Raw genomic sequence first — 21,476 nt, forward strand, 5'->3', positions numbered from 1 at the left:
GGTTCGCCGGGTGACACTGTCCCGCCCCGATTGTTTAAGGAGGTTTTTCCCACTGTTGGCCCATCCTGTCTCACAGTAATTAATAGCAGTCTGTCCTCTGGAGTAGTCCCTTTAAATTTTAAACATGCTGCGGTGCAGCCTCTGTTAAAAAAACCTGGGCTGGATCCTACTGTCTTGGCAAATTTCAGACCCATCTCTAAACTGCCTTTCATTTCTAAAATTCTAGAGAAGATAGTTTATGCTCAGCTCATGGACTTTTTAAATGCAAAAAATATTCTTGAGATCTTCCAATCCGGTTTTAAAACATTGCACAGCACAGAATCAGCGCTTTTAAGAGTTTTTAATGACATCTTTTTAGCTACTGACTCTGGTCATTGTGTTGTCCTGGTGCTTTTAGATTTGTCTGCTGCTTTTGATACAGTGGACCATGAAATCCTGTTGGCTCGTTTGGAGCAGTGGGTGGGCATCAGTGGCACAGCACTGGAATGGTTCAGGTCCTACCTGTCACATCGGACTTTCTGTGTCAGCCTTGGTGACTCTGTGTCCTCCACTGCTCCTCTCTCATGTGGGGTCCCGCAGGGCTCTGTGCTTGGCCCGCTTCTTTTTTCCCTGTATCTACTGCCACTTGGGTCCATCCTCAGAAAACATGGAATTTCTTTTCATTGTTATGCAGATGACAGTCAAATCTATGTCCCCCTCAAAAAAGATGACTCGTACTGTATTGACTCACTCCTAAGGTGCCTACATGACATCAAAGCCTGGATGTCCTCAAACTTCCTGAGTTTTAATGAAAAAAAGACCGAAGTCATGGTCTTTGGTGGCTCTTCTTCAAAACCCCCCCTGGTTGATCTTGGTTCTTTGGCACAACATCATAAGCCAATTGTGAGTAACCTGGGGGTTAAAGTGGACGCTAATCTTAAATTTGACAGCCAGATCAAAGCTGTGGTGAAGTCCAGTTTCTTCCAGCTACGGCAGCTGGCAAAAATAAAACCACTCCTGCAAGCACGGCACTTTGAGACAGTAATCCATGCCTTCGTGACCACTCGGCTGGATTACTGTAACGCACTTTATATGGGGGTTAGTGGGTCCTCCATTGCCCGCCTTCAACTGGTCCAAAATGCTGCTGCACGTCTTTTAACTGGCACAAGAAAGTATGAGCACATTTCACCTGTTTTAGCTTCACTGCACTGGCTGCCCGTTCATTTTAGGATTCATTTTAAAATTATTTTATTTGCTTTTAAAGCTTTAAATGGTCTTGCTCCTCCTTACCTCTCTGAGCTGCTGCACCCCTACTCTCCTACCCGCTCTCTCAGGTCAGCTGACCAGCTTCTCCTGAGAGTGCCAAGAGCTAGGCTGAAGCTCAGAGGGGAACGAGCTTTTGCCATCGCAGCTCCAAAACTGTGGAATGAATTGCCGCTGCACATCAGACAGGCCTCCTCACTGTCTCATTTTAAATCTCTTCTTAAAACCCACCTCTTCTCGTTGGCTTTTAACACCACGTAGAGTGTTGATTTTATGTTGATTTTATGTTGATTTTATGATTTTTTGTTTTTATTGTATTCATGCATATTTTATTTTGTGCGGGCAGTACATTTTATATTTTATTTTATTTATTTTTATCCCATTTTTAATTTTTTAATTTATTGCATCTTACTGATCTATTGTTTACTACATCTCTTTGTATTGTGTTATGTATTTATTGTTTGTGCAGCACTTTGGAAACCTTGTGTTTGCTAAAATTGTGCTATATAAATAAAGTGGATTGGATTGGATTGGATCAATGATTAGTGATCATTTAGAATTTGTAACATGCACATCCTGTTTCCAGTGACTCTCTGAGTGTCGTGGCGTCAGAGCATCGTCCATTCAGCATCAAGCAGAGAGCTCTTGGCAAGGACGACTTCACAAAGATCCCTCATGGACTGCCTGGAGTCCAGGACAGGATGAGTGTTATTTGGGAGAGAGGAGTGGTACGTACACACAAACACAGACAAACCTGCAAGCAAGTTTGTGTGAATTACGTAGCGTGCATGTATCTTAGTGACAGTAACAGGAAGAGACTGTGTTCATTGAGTCAGGTTGCCTGCAGATTCAGCGACTATAGTGACAGTAAAATTCATATTATTAGGAAATGTTCTAAATGATGTCAGAATGATGTTTAGGTTGTGATTTTCTAAAGTAACAAACAACAATTTAAGAGGTCTTTACCTGGTCTGTGGGAAACACTGTAATCTATCTAATAATTGCCTGAAGGAATAAAATCCAGACATCAGCATTGCCTAAACAAGCAGCCAAACCAAGCACCACAAAATTAATTTTTCCTCTGACATTAAAGACACACTATGCACGAGATGTCCCTTACTGTTTCTATACACAACATTCAAACTCGGCCCCCAGATTCACTCCCATTTTGGAACAAGCTTTGTCTGCTTGGCTTCCTGCCTCACTATATTTGTTTTTCAGCGCTATGTTGGTTATTTTTATAGCTTCGTGCCCAAAGGGTAACGGCTAGAAACATCCTGAACACAGCAAAAAAATGAAAAGAAAACAGAAAATACAGGCAGAGGACAGGTTCTCTACAGATACAGACAACACCACACATTTCTACTGGGTCACAAGTAATGATTGAGAGGGATTATTTTTGTATCAATCCATACTTTTTTTTATTGGAAAATCCTGCAAAATATACCTTCAATTAAAAACCACAAGTCAAACTGTCTAAGTTGTATTTTAATTTACACTTTTTCAATGCATTTATACCTGCAGGTTACAGGAAAAATGGATGAAAATCGTTTTGTAGCGGTGACAAGCTCTAACGCTGCAAAGATCTACAACCTGTATCCACGCAAGGGCCGTATCATCCCCGGGGCTGATGCTGATCTGGTGGTCTGGGACCCTGATGCAACAAGGTACACAGTTTTATTTACAACATGAAGGTGTGTCACAAACAACAGGTTACTCGTTATTATTGATTGATTTAGTGCCGAACACACACACTGGTATTGATGGTTGTTGTGTCCATGCAGGACGGTCTCTGTGACCACTCAGGTGCAGGGCGGAGACTTCAACCTGTACGAGGGGATGCGCTGCCACGGCGTTCCCCTGGTTACCATCAGCCGAGGTCGCCTGGTGTGTGAGAACGGTGTGTTCATGTGTGCCGAGGGATCTGGAAAGTTCTACCCCCAGCGCACCTTCCCTGACTACCTCTACAAGAAGATGGTGCAGAGAGAGAAGGTGTGTTCCCTTTCATTCACTCTGCTCACTTTATAAAGACTGAATTGAAATGTGTTACTAAAAGTTTCTCAAAATGTAAGTCGGTCTGACAGCAGGACTCATGTTGTGCTTTGCTGCATCAGCTGCTGCAAACACACCCATCATCCTGTGTCTAACTACACTGATTTGACAGTCCATATAAAGGATTTAATGCTCTGCTCTCTCTGTACGCTGACACTGTTTTTCTGCTGCTGCTGCTGTCTGCAAAAACCTCTTCCACCAGCCTCTGCAGGGTTTCTGCTCTGTTTTAGCTACACTGATGCTTTATACTGCTGGGAATTTATTTTCTGTTATGTGTATCATCCCATGTTTATATAGCTAGGGCCTGTTATTTTTAAGGAATATATAACTGAGTATAATAGTGAAACTAAAATGTTGTTTTCTTGTTTTTTTTGTAAAATCCTCAGAGCTGTGTTCACTGTTAGAAGGCCAACTTTAAAGTGAACCTAGCGGGTGTTTCACAACAGAAATGCAACACATTGAGGAGAATACAGACAGAATGTCTGGGGCAACTTTAACTGGTCTGCTGCTTTTAAAACGATTTTAGACTTTAATGTGAGAATCTGTAAAAGCCAAAACCAATATAGTCGACTCTTGAGGATGCTTCTTAAGATTAGAACCATAACTGCCAGCTCAAATAAATATGTTGTCATCTCCAGGACGATTATTATTATATTTACTCCTTAATATCCCTTTCTAACCAAGAACATCAGATGATAAAGTTTGTGTTCCCATTACTGCTTTTTAATCTGTTGGTTTATTCTATTCTTCCAAACTTCCTATATCAGTACTTCAACTTTGGCTTGACGTTAGTTATTTATTTACTTTGATTTGATTTTGTTAGTTGTTTAAAGTTTCCTCTTTTCTATTGTTATTTTATGTTATTTTATTGCATTTTATTTATTTAATCGTGTATACAGTCTTGATTCCAAAGAAGTGGGGGGTTGTCTAAATTACAGAAAAAAACTACAGAATGCGCTAATTTGCTACTGCTAATATATTCAATTGAAAACTGTAAAAAAGGATAATTAAATCTATTTAACTAACTCATATTTTTGAGGCAGATCCTAACCCGCCTGTCAAAGTAACTTGACTTGACATTCATTCATGAAGAGGACACTTTTGAACCAATTTCTGTTTAAGTTTTGATGATGACTAGCTTCTCCAGCTTGTATTACTCTGTGTGTGTGCTGTGTTTCTTAACCTCTCACCTCCTCCCTCTCTGTTTCAGACTCAGGGGTATAAAGGCGTTGACAGGGATCCCTACTCCGGTGACGTGGCCAAGGTGGCAAATGCCATGAAGAAGGATCTCGGTTTGGGCCCCATAGACGGAGACGCAGCTAACAAAGCCTGTCCACGCGCGCACCAGGGAGTCCGAGACCTCCATGAGTCCTCCTTTAGCCTCTCAGGTAGGCTGGAATAAAACTGTTTACATTGCAGTTGTTCATCATGTAGTTTTGGTGATTTATATGTTGTTGTGTTTTTTTTCACAGGGTCTCAGGTCGATGACCACATCCCGAAGAGGTCATCGGCCCGGATCCTGGCCCCACCCGGCGGCCGCTCCAGTGGTATCTGGTAATTGCTGCTGCCGGAGCTTCACCCGTCCGAGTCTCCTTGTTTTGTAAAATTCTGCGCAACCAGGAAAACTGCACTGATTTTTAATCACAGGAAAAAAGTAAAGAGTGGAAAATAAATTGAAGCATGCGTCTGTGATTGGTGAAGACCTAACCGACGATCTGCCAAAGTGACTTTTACAAATCTAATTTGTGTCTTAATTGGAGCGACTGACATGATTAATTACGTGAGAGTGAAGGGCTATCTATGAATTTAAAATGTTTTGCCAAAATTCAAGCCGATACTAACATTGACAAAGTCAAAGCTCATCATCATCCTGAAGAAACCCAATCTAAACAAACTGTGAAAGATCAAAACCAGTACAGTTTTTGATGGTTTGAACTGAAGTGATGTCGACTGAATTATTTAAAAAATAGTAGAACTGGATTCAGTGAAATATCTATTCCACCCCCGTCACACACACACACACACATACAGTTCACTGTAGACACCATAGCTTTAGACTCATATGAAGATGTGTGTGGATTCTGTTTGTGATTAAACACCCGCTGTGCTCGGCTTCCTGCCGCACCGTGGCTTCCTCATACAGTGCTTTTGTTTCCAATGGGTGAACCGTGCTGTGTGGTGATGAAATCCAACTGCTTTAAACACTGTGTGATTTTAACAGCTTCACTCTCGAAAGAGTCAGACCCAATCCATCCTTAAGTTTTCACTGCCTCTGACTGAAACAACACTCACATATCCCAGAACCATCCTGCCTCACCTGCAGTAACGCAGGCTCTTTAGACTGAGCTACATAAGTATACAACCTGTGGGCTGACCGGGCGTTATAACTGCTCCCAGAACAGCTGGTTAACATGGAAATGTGTTTTCTATAAACCTTACAAAGTGCTAAAGACTGAAGAGAAATCTTAAGGGAAGGTTGAAGAGTAAGTGATTTAAAGATCGCAGTGGGGATAAGAAGAAGGGAAAGCTTTCTGTTACTTTGCTGCTGCTGATAATACAGAAAATAAGAATAATGTGTGGCGTAATTTACCTCAATAGAGGTGAAGGCAGTTCCTTTCCATTCACCAGAGAGATCACTCTCTGAATGAAAACAGGAGCTGTGGAAAACACCAGGGGCCTCATTTACCAAAATGTGCATAAAGTAAGCATAAATCTGGTGCTCAATAAACCACCCGTAGCCAAAAGAGTGATTTAATTCAATTAAAATGAGCTTGATCCGGCTCATTTACATAAAGACAAAGAGATATAGCCTCAGTAACAGTCCTCCGCCGTCTTTTCCACTCCTTGTTTTGCTTTAACAGCCCACAGCTTTACTGATTCGATTCATTCTCGCTGCTCTGTTTCCAGCAATAAAGCTCTAATAAGCACATCGCACACTGCCCCTTACAGCACTACAAGACAGACAGAGAGGGTTAGCAGCTAGACAGAGAAGAAAATAGAGCATTTAGCAGCTGAAGATATGAGAGCTTTCCCTCAGGAGCTGGTGGAGACCAAAACAGAGTTGGAAGGAGACATTAAGTCGCCATTAATGCAGCTTTTATGACTTATGACTTTATGACCTTTTATTGTGGAAAAATTAAATAAAAGGACAAACAGCAGAGACAGGTTAAGATGCTGCAAAATAGGTTTTAATTGGCAATTTCACAAGTGGCTCGTCCATAAAAGACTGGTTTTAGAGCTATGGCATTATTAGATTTCAAATAAAGTCACCTGGAATGCTTGAATAATCCTTAGTATACATTGATGAATAGCAGACTGTGTTTCTACAACTAGGTGCTTGTTAGACACATGAACATTAGTACTTTTAAATGTTTGTTTGTACACCATCAAGCACAAGAAAAGTCGAATAAACCTGACTATTTGCGTTAGAAATGAGTGTTTGCAGTTTACTTACAAATATGTACATACGCACAGATGATAAATGAGGTCCCAGAATGCGCATAGAGGACCCCGAAAGTAACAGAAAGAACTTACATTATGTTGTCGAGTGTCAGTAGCATCTTGTGAACCGTATTGTGGAAGCAAACTTCCTGTTTGTAGAAACATAAAAGGGTTTTTATCGTTATTAGAGCAGTACGTCTCCACAGAGCAGGAAGATTGAGCTGCACAGTGAAGAAAACCGCTGACCCCCTCACCTCCTGATGATGTCTCATTCCTGCCTATCAGTATTATATTTATACATGATCACGTTTTCTCGTCTGTGAACTATATATTTAGGATGTTTGTTTGTTTATTTTTAAGTTGAAAGGATAAATGTGCCAATGTGAAACACCCGTGCGACACCCACACCCATGCATGAATAGCACCACACGGAGACGGAGGAGTGAAAATCTCTCCACAGGCTCACAACAACTGGTGCTGTTTTTTTACTATTACCTACGACGACGACAACGTTATTTTATTGTTGGATGGTTTTGTTGTTTTGAAGGCACTGTGACTGGTCGGTGGCTGTGTGTGTTTGTAGATTCTTGTTGTGTTGGACAGTGAACCTGTTGAATCTGTAAGTGGCTGCTTGTTTCTTACCACACGAATAACAGCAAAAGAATAAAGTGAGAAAAATAACATCTCGATTCCGCCATGGTGTCACCTTTTGTTTCTGAAATGCCTCAAAAGATTTATGTTCACACTTGTTTCATGTAAAAAAACAACAACAAAAACATTTTAGTCTTACAAAATATTAAGTATTTGATTAATTAACACATAAAAATCACAATAAGGAAATACAAACTGAACCAAAGATGCCTGATATACATAAAATAAATGTATAGTATGCATACTTTAATAAAAAATTATTAAATGACAGACCATTTTCTTAGTTACTTTACACCACTTACTTTAAGTACATTAAGCTGATAATATATACTTTTACCTGCAATAAAGTATTGAAATACTTTTGTGTTTCTGCTTTTACTTCAGTATGAACAAAAAGGCAAGTAAACACTATTAAATCCAAGTAGAACATTTAAATAAAATGTAATATCTAAAATAACAGCTAAGAACATTGATGTAATAAAACTATAAAAAAATACATCTCAAAATTCTCCTATTGTTTTGTGTATATAATATTTAGCCATTATGAGAACTGTGTATTAATCTGCAGATTAATATTTTATTTCATCTTCCCTAACCAGTGCATACATTAATCTATATGATATTTGAGTTTGACAGATAAATTGTTTTGTATTTACCATTCTTCCATTACAGTTACCAATATACAGTTGTTGGGAATGATAACAGGAAAATAAAATACATTTTTGGCAAGAATGTTAATATTGATAATTAGAAATTAATTGATCCAGATTTGGATAATATAAGATAATGTTAAAGTGTTATTATTATTATTATTATTATTATTATTATTAATTTTAACTTTTGCAGGGTCCATTTCTTTAACCCTCTGGAGTCCATGAAACTACCTGCACATTACTTTTTTATGATGTGAAGACATAAAAATGGAGCAACGTTGAGCCTTGCCATCAGCTTCCCTCTAAAGTTCTGGCTTGAAACTCCATACCAAATAATGTCAAATATATTGAGTATAAAAATATAGAACTAGATATTATCCTCATTTGACCTGTTATATGTTATATTTGCAACCCGTGTTCATATTTGCAACATGTACATTTCTGTGTGTGAAACATAATTTTCAAGATCAGATTTTATGTTTTCCTTTGTTTCTTTTGGGTTCAAAATTTTGATCAAGTAAGTCAAAGTTAAAAATTAATTATCAGGACATATAGGTGAGGTTGCGCTGAAAAAACTGATACCAGCATGTCATGGTAAAGATTTTTTAACGGACATAATAGCCCAAGATTTCAGAGGGTTAAAATCAAGTGCTCAGGTAAATTATAGACACGAGGTGGACAGGAGAACATTTATGAGGTTAATCGCCATGCATGGGCCGCAGTCCTACCTTTTCTCCATCATGGCGGCTCATGGGGACACCAGTTTCACTAAAAGTACTGCGAAAACCCTGCAACTGCCGTGCGCATGCGCATTGCACCAGAGGCTTAGGTGACTGCGCAGTCTCAACCGTCGGAGTGAACGTTATAGCAACAGAAAAGCCCATCACCAGACACAACGGGACGCTGCCGCACTCCAGTGAGTACTGTTAACTCAACTTAACTTAAACTGCACTCCTTTACGTTTCAAATCTGTTTATTTCACGGTTTGTTTCATTTACGCTACACGTACTTGTATTGCCCCGTAGCTCACAGTTATTCAGATAATGTGCGTGTGAGTGAACGGAAAAGGCCTTCAGAGGAGAGACGTTAGGCTGGGGAAGAAAACTCTCCCTACAGTTACACTTTGGTGTATTTCGCTAATGTCGCTCTGGTGAATGTCAGAAATCAGGTGGAAAGTGTTAAAATTCAACAGAAACCAGCTATGGTCGCAACCGACGTCAGCAGCGTTAGCTCGGAGCTAGCGACGTAAACGTTAGAGTCACACACACCGACCGCGACTGTAACGTCAACTGTCAAAACACAACCCGCCGGTACCGGGCTGCGGAGTTATACACACACACACACACACACACACACACACGAGCTTAGCATGTGATACAGCCTACTTTTATGATGGTAAACCTTATAAGCCTTATGTAGTTTTTAAGTATGAGAATAAAACACGAAAAGTACAGTGGCTGTCAAGCAAAGGGTATTTAACGGTGGTCAGATGCTATTCTTTCACACCTTTAAATCATAGAACTACCCATTATGTATGTTTTATTTCACTTATAACATCTAATCTATCACAACGTAGGGCTGGGCGATATGGACCAAGAGGCATATCCCGATATCGTCACAGTGTTAAAATAATCACCTAAGTCATTTTTAGTCGTTTTTTTTGCCTAAATCATCTCCTCATAGCCACCTATGGTAAAATCGCCTACATCCTCAGTTGATCAGATCATGTGATTTTACCCCTTTAAGATAATGGCCTATGTCAAGTGTGTGACTTAAGCGGATTTATTATGCCGAAATAAAAATAAAAAAAGTGACTTAGGCAATTTTTTGAACACACCTTTGTGACTTAAGCAAGATCTGGTAACACTTTATTTTGAAGGTGTCCAAATAAGAGTGACATGAGTGTGTCATAAACATGACATGGGATGTGTCATGAACATTAATGACACTTTGAAGTAACATTAATGCTCATGATACTTGTCATGTCATGTTTCTGACAGGCTTGTGTGACTCTTATGTAGACACCTTCAAAATAAAGTGTCACCATATCTTGCTTAATTCACAAAGGCATGTTAAAAAAATTGCCTAAGTCATTTATTTCTCTTAAGTTACATAATTTACACACAGTGTAATTACTATGCCACGATATATACAATAAATATCCCGATATTTTTATCGCAAAGTGAGCGCAAATGTTCATTTAAAGTCAAAGCCAAATATGACATGTCACAAGTAGTTTTATTGTAACCATTTATTTAAGTGAACCTAAGTACTGTAAAACAACAGGAATACCTTTAAAAAAAAATAAATAAAAAAAATCAAAGCTCAATAAAGTGCACATTTAAATAAAAAAATATCTTAAATAAATATAGCCTATGAAATATATTAGGCCAATCTTTTTCTGAAATAATTATTTTTATATGAGGAAAGAATAATGAACACTACATTTATATATAAAGAAAGTAAAAAATTGTAGTACATCGATATATGCGATATGGTCTAATTCCATATCACATTTAAAAATATATCGATATATTTTTTATAACGATATATCGCCCAGCCCTATCACAACGTATAAAGCTTAGTCTTGCACTATGTTCATTTTCATATCTTTATTATGATGTGTAAACCTTTATTGCATTTACGTGTTATTAAATTTTATTTACATGGTCGTCCATAAAGTTGTGATAAAAAACTCTCTTTCCATGAAGTGATTGTGACAATGGGATTCATTCTTGACAGATGAAGTGTATATCTTCTCAAAGCTTTATTAATCAATCACTTCCAAACATATCACAATGAAATTGAAGCTACAATTAACAGATAATTGTGTCTGAAATCAGAGTTATTCCAACTTTATAGGCGACTGTGCTTACTGTATACACCAGAATCACACATTTGTCTTGAAGGGCTTTACAGTCCGTACATTTTTAAGTTTATTCCGTCTATTGTGTGACTTTTCTACCTGCCTCTACAAATTTCCCCCATAGGCTTTCAACGAAAAACAGCAGCAATTTACCCAAAGTAAAAAGTAAAAGTAAGTAATAAAAAAACAGCACCCCACATGTTGTTGAATCAGTGGTGGAATGTAACTAAGTACATTTACTCAAGTACTGTACTTAAGTAGAAATAAAAATGGAAATACTTGAATATTTACAATTTATAACCAACAATCTCAATACTCACATAATATATATGGAATATGTATCAGTTTGAGTGGGGCTATTTCTGCATAAAGAGTACTTTTACCTTTGATACTATTGTACTTTTACTGAAGTAAAGTTTTAAATGTAAGACTTTTACTTGTAGTGGAGTATTTCTACATTGTGGTATTAGTACTGAAGTAATAGATGTGAACACTTCTTCCACCACTGTGTAGAATACACATAGTACACCTGTAGTTTGTGCCAGGACTATTTGATTTGGTCTTCTGTAAATGTTGCAAATTACATTGTATTTGCATTGTTTAAGATGTTTAACAAGCATAGCAGAATACTTTGTAAAAAAAATACTTTGTTCCATTTTTTTAGTAAAAGGTGCAGTATTTTAAGTGATTGGATTTGAACTTAAACATTTATATCTAGTGTACATGAAACTCAACTCAAGATATGAGCAACGTATGATCTTTAAAACTTTTTTATTTCTAGCATTTTTATATTTGATCTGTTTATTGATATTTTTGTATTTTGCTCAATTTGATATGTTTAATTTGCCAATTTAATGCCGAAAACTAACACAAAAAAGTCTTTATGCTTTAGGATATGCTTTATAGTGGTATGTTTTTAGAAGAAACTTATAATTTTCAGCTGAATTTGATACACATAATTTGTGTCTTTTAATTTGATAGGTGGAACAGAAGGGAAAGAGAAGCCCTTTAGGGATTACATGTTATTATTACTACAGAATTGAAGTAATGATAACTTGACAGATGTATAAAAAACAAATGCTGTAATGTGTTGAAGATCTTTGGAATGGAACTGGAAACAGAGTCTGTAATTTGGGAAAGTCCAGGTTTAGGGTTACACTCTCACATTCAGGTCTAATCATCCAGCTCATTATAAATCACTGACACACCAAGCAGCTGTTGTTTATCTGTAAGGGGCTGTACTTAAACTACTATTGGCTACAACTAATGATTAACTTCATTATCAATGTATCTATTCATTATTTGTTATTTAACAAACAAGGAAATTTTCTTCACGAGTTCCCAGAGTCATCAATGATAACTTGTTTGTCTGAACACCAATACATAACCCAAACAGATTTATGTTGTTATTTAAGAGAAACTACAGCAGGAAATTTTGGAAGCTGGAACAAACAAAGTGTTATCAAAATTGAATTTTCCTGTCAATTAATCAATCATTTCACCCTTTTTTTTTTAAACTTTGCTTATTGGGGTTTTAAGAAGTTGTACATTAGCGTATGATAGTTTTGTGCATAAAAAAGACAAGAAAAGCAAAAATAGAGCATAATGATAATAAAAAAGGACAGCATACAAAACAATTCTAAATAAATCTATGAAAAGACAAGATAAAATAATAGGTAATCGGATATGTATTTGTAAAAACAAATATAATAAAGATTTTTTTTAAACAGGGGAATTTTATTTTCTCTATAATACGTCTTTGTGGCCTTTAATACTTTTATTTACTCTATTTACCAGCTTGGTTTTAATGCCACTGTCACTGTTAACTTGTTATTAATGGACTGTTTGTCTTTCACATATCTAAAGAGGTCTCAGTGACCAGACAGTTGTTTGTTCTTGCATGTACAGATTGCTTCACATGTGGACGAGACAGTCCAGCAGCAAAACCAACTCTTAAATTAACAGGTTTAGTGACAATTTTGCATTTTTATAACCTTCAGGTTAGTCAAAGAAGATTATTTGGGCTGGTAGGACACTTTGGAATAACTGGCAGATTCACCAGCCGCAACCAAATGAGTATAATTTGCATGTCGGACAGATTTGAATGCAGCCAGTTCACAGGAAATGCTTTGTTATTTTTGGAGTTTTCCTTATCTGAAGCTGACTGTGTGATGAATTGTAGCTGTGCTGGGTTTAATTCCTGTGTGATCCTGTTGCTGGTGATCTCAGCTGCCTCAGTACACCGTGATGAGTTACAGCATGTTCAAGCTGGACTAAAAGGATTAACCGAGGCAGAGATTAGTGACCTAGTGAGGGAACTAGTGACTGGCTGCTGGTTTATCTGTGCTGTTTCTCTTTGTTACCATGTGGGGGAGCTCCTGAGCAGGACACTGAACTGAACCGATCATTCAATAGAGATACAGTTGTAGAGGGCTGGGCAATAAGAAGGAAATCAGATATCACAATCTATTTTTACCATATAACACGCTTAAACACTATTAGTATGTTCACAAAATAATTACACAATTATTTCTTTTGATAAATACTCATCAGTAATGTTGATATAATGACTAATAGGGCTGCCAATGAAGATTATTTTCATTTTTTTTTAATCTCAATTAATTGTTTGGTCTTTAAAATGTCAGAAAATAGTGAAAAAAATATGTAAATGTATCTTCAATCAGTGCAAAACCCAAAGATATTCCGTTGAACATAAAACTCATACAAGTAGGATATCTTGTTATATAGCAAACTGATATCTCACATTCAATTGCTTTCTGTCTCTAGATATTTCTGTAAGGTGATCCACCACAGCCTGATTTGAACAGTTCACACCAAACGCACAACCAGCGCAGGTGAGTTAAGTGTTGTTGTGTTTGTGTGTTTGTTATTATTTTATTTGTATTTCTTTTTATTGCCTGGCCAAGAAAGAGTCAGGAAATCAAATGTATCGTATTATAAACAGCATATCTTATTTAATAGCAGTATTAGCAGAAATAATCTTACATACATATGTGAAATAATGATATATTAAAAAAATAAAAATAAATAAAAGGTTATTGTCAGAAGTGGGATTCGAACCCACACCTCCAGAGGAGACTTGCCTGGCCAAGAAAGAGTCAGGAAAGCAAATTTATCATATTATATACAGCATATCTTATTTAATAGCAGTATTAGCAGAAATACTCTTACTTACATATGTGAAATAATGATATATATTAAAAAAAATAAAAATAAAAGGTTTCTGTCAGAAGTGGGATTCGAACCCACGCCTCCAGAGGAGACTGCGACCTGAACGCAGCGCCTTAGACCGCTCGGCCATCCTGACATATGAGCCCATGGTATTAATAACATAAATCGACTCAAAAAGCGGGTTATAATTAGAGGAGGAACTCCTGGGTACTCATAGAACCCATTTCAGAGGTCAAGGGACCCCTTTAAAAGATGGCAATCTCAGTTTTTCCCTCGCCAAGATTGTAAATATAATTGCATACTCAAACTGTAGAGTCTAAATATGTATCAGGCTTCAGAAATGAATAATTGGACTGTTACATGAGATATCTGTGTGTGTGTTTGTGAATCAGGAGGATGGCGGTGAATGTCTACTCCACCTCTATGACCATAGAGAACCTGAGTCGTCATGACATGTTAGCGTGGGTCAACGACTCTCTGCAGCTCACACACACAAAGATCGAGCAGCTCTGTTCGGGTAAACAGACTTTTTTTTCTTTTATGCCAAGCTTGCAAGAAGATTAAAAATTGAAATCAAGCTTTCAAAATAAACATGTTTGTTTTTTTCTCCAGGTGCTGCTTATTGTCAGTTCATGGACATGCTGTTTCCAGGGTGCTTATTATTGAAGAAAGTCAAGTTCAATGCCAAACTGGAGCATGAATACATCCACAACTTCAAGGTCTTACAGGCTTCATTCAAGAGAATGAATGTGGACAAGGTGAGTACACACACACACACACACACACACACACACACTAAGCAAACAATTTTTAGGGCCACGGAGCATATTGTTATACTGTGGATTTTTTCTTCTTCCTCTTCCGGACGCAATTTCGTCCCGCTACTATTCTTCGAGTTGCAGGACAAATTATATATCAAAAAGTGCGGTTTGATCGGGATCGGTGTGCTATTACTTTTCTTTACGGAATAAGAATTTTTCGCGACCTAAGAAAAACTGCCCAAAATTTTGCATTGAAGTGAATGGGACGGCCGAAAAAAATGAGCAAAAAAAAGAACAATAATTGGAGATTTTCAAACTACTACTTCTACTTCTCCGGCATGATTTCACCTAGAGACTCCATTTAAACTTTAAACAGTAGACACAAGTCTTGTGTATCGGTGTATTTATCCACGTTTGGATAGGTCATATAGTTTTTTATCAATCCCTGTTCAATGACCATGATCATTTTTGGAGAAATTCTGCCAGAAAGTGGCCCTTTTAGAATTTCCCCAGAGGAAATTTTCTAGTTGAAAATGTTGTCTCTGAAAGGCTAGTCAGAAACATGTTGTGAATTTTAAAAATGACTACAATCTATCTTTTTCCATTAAATTTTCCGTTTTGGACTAAACAAAGCTCTAAAGTTATTCAAATCGTACACAGCCACCACTGGAATCTAATTCTAGAAATAGTTGGGGCATTGTCTAAAACTTAAAACTGTACAAATACAATATATTATGTTCTGTTTTGCTAAATCTGAATCTTGATTTTTTTTTTTTAAATTATGTTTTAAACAGCATCCCAACATTTTTGGAATTGGGTTGTTATTATAATAAACATTAGTGTAGCTTAATCTTTACCTGCAACTGTGCAGAAATACCAGATTAAACAAAATTAAGACATGCAAGAACAAAGGATGCACAGCATTCAAATGTTGATTTAGAATTCAAATGTCAATGTTATGCCTGCATCTTTGAAATCTTTAAACAATTTGGTACAACCCTATAATATAGTTCAAATTATATTTTATTTTGTTTCCAATGTCTTCAGGTGTTTCTGCCTTTATTTTGACAGAAACAAGAGGAGTGAGAGGAGAGGTGACATACAAAGAACAGTGTATTGAGATATGTTCAACATCTTTTCTCTCAGATCATCCCCGTGGAGCGGCTGGTGAAGGGGAAGTTCCAAGACAACTTTGAGTTCCTTCAGTGGTTTAAGAAGTTTTTCGATGCCAACTACGACGGGAAAGAATACGACCCTGTGATGTCACGGCAGGGACAGGAGGCAACACCGCCTCCGCAAGGTACACACACACAAACACACACACTTATTACAATCTGCTGTGTGTGAACTCAAGCTTCATTTCATGCTCTCACTTCTTCATGCAAACACATCCCCACCTCTAACCCAGGTGAGCCCATTCTCCACAAACTTAAAAGACCCTCTCGCTCAGGTAACATCCCCTGCATCAGGCATGTGTGTGTGTGCGTGCAGTGTGTTTCATTCAAACTGTGGACAAAGTGAGGACAATTTGGCCCATCCCCATTTCTTGAAAGTGCTTTTTGATAATTAGAGCTTGATTTAAAAGGTTTTTTTTTTTTAAATGCTTTCCCCCTAAAATCAAAAATATTCTCTTATCTGTTGTGTTGTTTATCAAGCTAGATTGTTTTGATGTGAGTTGCAGAGTGTTATCTGCAGATATCAGCCATAGAGATGTCTTCCCTCTCTCGAATATAGTATAACTATATTACACTTGCCTTGTGCCAAAAAGTTGATTTGAAAAACTCAACAGCAGTGTCTCCTTCCAGAAATAATGACCCAGTTACTCAAGATAATCCACAGACCTTTTTGTGAGCTGTTTCATGTAGGAACTAATTTCTTTCTAGTGAAGTCAATCACACAGCGGCTTTAATGCATCCATTCAAACACGTGTAAATGTCTGTTTCTCTTTCAGGCCCGATGAGGACGTCTCCCACAGCACCGAAGATTGTTCCCACCCCCCAGAGGCAGATCAATATACCACCAGCCCGCAGGAACAACCCCATGACCCGCAACGGAGGAGACGCGGAGCTCTTAGAGCTCAACCAGCAGGTACCAACCATAACAAAACAGACATTAATTAATTAATTTGTGTTCTCCTATCAAACTCCCATCGACAAATGATATCTCAGGGTGGTGGATAACACTGATTGTTGCGATCGTTTTGGCTTAGTGTGAAGCAATTACTCTGACTACAGTATGAATAATGTGATGACACTTAATGCTGCAGACTGCATGCACTGAGGTTGATTCACATGTGCAAATTTTCCAAGAAAATGTGGGATTTTTCACACTGAGAGGTATACGCAGAGTTTTATAAATTAGAATTTTTTTGACGTTTCCTCATTTGTATGTACACAAACATTGAGTGTGGAGTCTCTGTAGAGTTTTATAAATGAGCCCCCAAGTCTCACATTAAATTGCATGATTGATAGTACCCTTCAGTGTTCATGAAGGTTCTCAGAATTCCCATCACTTGTTTGACATTGAGAGTCCTTTGTAGCACAAGTGACGTTGTGTTCACAATATCAAATGCTGCTTTCTCATGATGAAACAACAACACAAGGTCACTGCGCCCGGTCCGTCAGGAGTGACTCAACATGTTCATTTTAAAGTCTGATAATAGAATAAATTTGATTATTTGATGCAATAATGCAACATTAGCACTTCCAAAGACTCTTTTTGCCCTCTGGTGTTTCTCTTAAAAAACTTTGCGGTGCCCACTTTTATTCATTCTTTATTATAATATCAACCTTCTGCTCTTTATCTGTTTTAGTTGTATATTTATGTCATATCCACAAGTTGTTTGAACCTGCCTCTCTCTGCTCATAGCTGCTGGATCTGAAGCTGACTGTCGACCGACTGGAGAAGGAGAGGGACTTCTACTTTGGAAAGCTGAGAGACATTGAGCTTCTCTGCCAGGATAATGAAAATGAAAACCCAATCCTCGGCAAAATAATGGATGTGTTATACGCTACAGAGGTAAGAGGTGCACAGTTAAATCACACACACTAAGAGCACATACTCAGAACCAAAGATTTTACACTTTGTAGCCAATGCTTAAATCGAGCTATCCTGAGCACTGCAGAATTTCATGTGGCAAGGAAGATAGTCTCAAATATAACAAGGATATATGAAAGTCAAGAAGGAGGAAAAGTTAACAGCATCACCAACAAGCAGAGATTTAAAGAGATTTATTGAACTGGGGTTGTATGAGCTACTTATATACTTATACTTAGTCAGTGTAGATAGCTGTCAGCACGTACACAGATTAGAGAAGCTGGCAGTGTGTGGACGGCGGCAACTGCTTAAAGGAACACTCCACTGTTTTTTCATATTAAAACATGTTATTCGGTCAAGTAAGACAAGTTGATACAGACCTCTTGCGTCTCAATGCGTGCACTCAATCGCCCTGGCGCACGGCGCCACTTGGCTAGCACTTAGCTTAGCCCAGTTCATTCATTAGGATCCAAACAGATGGACAGTTAGAAGCGACCAAACTCCTCCACGTTTTCCCTATTTAAATACAGCTACACGAGTAGTTAAACGACCAAGTATGGCGACACAAAATAAAACGTGGCGCTTTTCTAAGCGGATAAAAAGGATAACTATAATGTATGGCGGAATAGCACTTGGGAGCACTTCGACTCGGCGCAGTAATATCATCACTCCTGAGGGGAGAAGATTTTTCAGGAGTGATGATATTACTTGATATTACTTAGTTTGGTCACTTCTAACTGTCCATCTGTTTGGATCCTAATGAATGAACTGGGCTAAGCTAAGTGCTAGCCAAGTGGCGCCACGCGCCAGGGCGATTGAGTGCACGCATTGAGACGCAAGAGGTCTGTATCAACTCATCTTACTTGACCGAATAACATGTTTTAATATGAAAAAACGGTGGAGTGTTCCTTTAACATTTTTTAGCCACCTAAAGAAATTGTTATAGGTTTATGTTTACGCTATATTTGGAATATTTTCACTGCTTGAACCTGCAGTCAGACAGCTTTGTTTAAGTTTACATGGGGGGGTTACTAATGTTCTCTTCAAAGCCACCAGACCCCATTCAAAAACAGTCATTTTACCTGGCAGAACACAAGAGTAGCTGGTCTACCGCTGCCTTGATCCGTTTCCAACTTTGGTGAATCTAAACTAGCCCCTTAAAACCGTGAAGTCACACAATAACATAAACAAACTAACCGATCGAAGCAGAGTTGGACCAGCAACTCCTGTGCTCTGTGAGGTAATATTACTTTAATTCTCAAAGGAGTCTGGTTGCTCTCAAGAGAGCATAAAAACAGATTCAGTTCCCCGTCAGGAAGTGCACTGACTATGGATAAGCACCTCATACAAGTCGTACATCATCCCTTTAAGAAACTCAAAATCCTCAAATGTCATGACTTCTCATCCTGACGTACTCTGACCTCATGAGGTCTTCTTTCACAGGATGGATTTGCGCCACCAGAGGACGAAGAAATTGACGAAGGGGCACAAGGAGACCAGCAGGAGTTCTGAGCTCGTCTCACCATCATCCTCCCCCTCTCCCTCCCTCTTTCACTCTTTAACCTACCTGATAAAGATTGTCATAACCCCTCTTGTTTCCCCCCTTTTATTTATTTTTTTACAATCTGCCCTTTACTTCTCCCATCTTGTCTGCGGCTGTCCATACCCATGACAAATTTGTTGCACAGCCTCGCTTCCCCCAAAACTCTTGCAAGCACTGGACACTTAACCCCGGACCTGTCTGGACCAGGGCCCAGCAGCCTGGCTTGGCTTACTCGACTTACTCTAACCTGCTACCAGAGGGGGACAGCTGCAAAGAGGTTATTATAACAATGAGATTACAGGGTTCCGGCACTGACAGCCTGGAGCCAACAGCGCTATCGGTCTGTCACTTTCTCTCACCAGGCACTTTGATTGACACACATGCATCAGGGTTCTCTGCAGACTTTATATATATATTCAACCACAGTTTTCCACACAATGTGACGAGGTAGATGATATTTTGGCTGTAAATTGCATGAGGTGAGATTATAAATGGTGTTAGGAAAAAAAGGCCTGCACATATATTTTGAACATATGATGACACGTGAACATACATTTAAGCCCCCGGACATATCACAGACTTTTGAATTGCTCACATGCTTAAAGAACTCATCATTCCCCGAGGGGAAAATTCATCACAATCTGCTTTATTATCAAGGTGTCCCACCAGAGAGGGTTTGCTCATGACAGCTTGTTTATGAGACAGCATGTTGTATTTATGTTTTTATTTATTTTTCTTCTTTTAAAAAAAAATCTGCTCTATAAAGTTTCCGAAAAAGAAAGAATCAATATTTTTGGATTTGGGGAAATTGAAAGTCTTGCACTAAATGTAGCGAATCAAACCGACTGAAATGATCCAAATTGCCAACATGCAGTGAAGATACAGGAAGATGCAATTTTATATTTTGTAGATTTATTTTAAAGAGGTTTGTTTTTTATTTTGCATTGAATTCCTCAGTGGCCAAGTTAGAGGCGTCAGTGTAAGAGTTATTTATCAGACAAACGTCAGGCTTTGGATTCTATGAATGAACACATGAAAAAAGACGAAAGACAGACACTACTAAATACTAATGTTTGACTGTGTTCATTGAGTTAAACATTTTAGCTGCTATCATTATTCTTTTGTTGCCGTATTTAATTGAGTTTTGTTGCAAAGCGTTAATACGCCACAGCGGCTGCCAAGGAACTATTGGTGTTGTTTATTTGGCAGTAATTGACAGAAACCAGTCTGAGAGGACAAACATCAAACCCTCTCTCACCGTCTCTTGCCATGGCAACCATGTGATAAACTTGCACCATTTGGAGTCACTGCTGGAATGAAATAAAGCTCTGATGTTCAAGAAAAGTAACAAACCTTATTGTTCTGTGTGCTTTCTGACATGTTTACCTTGCCGAACACAGGAGTTGCTGATCTGCTGCCCCGATCAGTTAGTTTATTTGTGTTATTGTGTGACTTTGGTGTTTTAAAGAGTTATTTCAGATTCACTTAAGTCACAAAATAACACAATAAACTACTGATCGAGGCAGCAGTGGATCAGCAACTCCAGTGTTCTGCAAGGAAAAAAGGACTGTATATTTTCAAAGGAGTCTGGTGGCTTTGAACAGGACATAGCTAACACCTTCAGTTTTGGGTAAAGGGCTGTCTGTTTAGTGGTGAAAATATTTTAAATATAGCATACAATTAAACTGATACTCTCTTTGTTGGTGGCTGAAATACATTTTGCTGCTTCTTCAAACTGCGGGTGTGCAGACTGCCATCTCCTGTAGGTAATACACCTTAATTTAAAAAAAATCCAAACTAGCCCTTTTAAGTCTTGAAATCATGTTGCAAAGACATTTGTTCTTGAAAACATATTTTGGGGATAACAATAAGAATATTTTATTTACATAGCACTTATAAAAACAAATAAACACAGCAACAACAAAATAACAGCACTAAAATTCTAACATTGCCAAAGAAATAACTGCAATTGACTGTTAAACAATTAACATATTGACCCAGAAGGTGTCCACTGTAGTCAGTGGTTAAGCTCCCACTCA

At 38.1% G+C, this 21,476-nt stretch overlaps 2 protein-coding genes and 1 non-coding gene across 4 annotated transcripts in view; 2 read left to right on the forward strand and 1 right to left on the reverse strand.

The window, feature by feature from the left end:
* The window catches only part of LOC131991365 (dihydropyrimidinase-related protein 5-like), a 30,461-nt gene extending 23,031 nt beyond the window's left edge, over positions 1-7,430 (forward strand). Inside the window, exons 11-15 of the mRNA XM_059356754.1 lie at positions 1,829-1,970; positions 2,767-2,909; positions 3,027-3,234; positions 4,505-4,682; positions 4,767-7,430. Of these exons, the coding sequence (XP_059212737.1) occupies positions 1,829-1,970; positions 2,767-2,909; positions 3,027-3,234; positions 4,505-4,682; positions 4,767-4,852 (757 nt within the window). The 3' untranslated portion in view covers positions 4,853-7,430. The remainder of the gene's footprint in view (positions 1-1,828; positions 1,971-2,766; positions 2,910-3,026; positions 3,235-4,504; positions 4,683-4,766) is intronic.
* A 1,437-nt stretch (positions 7,431-8,867) lies between these two features.
* Positions 8,868-19,640, forward strand: LOC131991381 (microtubule-associated protein RP/EB family member 3-like). Of its 2 annotated transcripts, XM_059356773.1 has the most exons (9): positions 8,868-8,955; positions 11,030-11,076; positions 13,693-13,760; positions 14,490-14,614; positions 14,710-14,855; positions 16,005-16,158; positions 16,810-16,946; positions 17,727-17,876; positions 19,338-19,640. In XM_059356773.1, exons 4-9 carry the CDS (start codon positions 14,494-14,496, stop codon positions 19,404-19,406), a joined length of 777 nt encoding a protein of 258 aa, XP_059212756.1. In that variant the 5' UTR covers positions 8,868-8,955; positions 11,030-11,076; positions 13,693-13,760; positions 14,490-14,493; the 3' UTR covers positions 19,407-19,640. The 2 variants fall into 2 exon arrangements, with proteins under 2 accessions (XP_059212756.1, XP_059212757.1); XM_059356774.1 differs by lacking the exon at positions 11,030-11,076 and having other exon boundaries at positions 8,877-8,955.
* On the reverse strand, positions 14,151-14,233 carry trnal-cag (transfer RNA leucine (anticodon CAG)). Its single transcript has one exon. It is a non-coding gene; the product is annotated as a tRNA-Leu (tRNA).
* Positions 19,641-21,476: the final 1,836 nt, after the last annotated feature.

Source organism: Centropristis striata, chromosome 18 (assembly GCF_030273125.1).
Source record: "Centropristis striata isolate RG_2023a ecotype Rhode Island chromosome 18, C.striata_1.0, whole genome shotgun sequence".
Taxonomy (NCBI): Eukaryota; Metazoa; Chordata; class Actinopteri; order Perciformes; family Serranidae; genus Centropristis; species Centropristis striata.

Excerpts from the sequence above, each read along its gene's own strand:
- LOC131991381 (XM_059356773.1), top strand. The coding sequence starts at position 14,494 with ATGGCGGTGAATGTCTACTCCACCTCTATGACCATAGAGAACCTGAGT. Across the intron at positions 14,615-14,709 it reads GATCGAGCAGCTCTGTTCGG|GTGCTGCTTATTGTCAGTTC; the intron begins GTAAACAGACTT and ends TTTTTTCTCCAG. Across the intron at positions 16,159-16,809 it reads GGCAACACCGCCTCCGCAAG|GCCCGATGAGGACGTCTCCC; the intron begins GTACACACACAC and ends TTTCTCTTTCAG.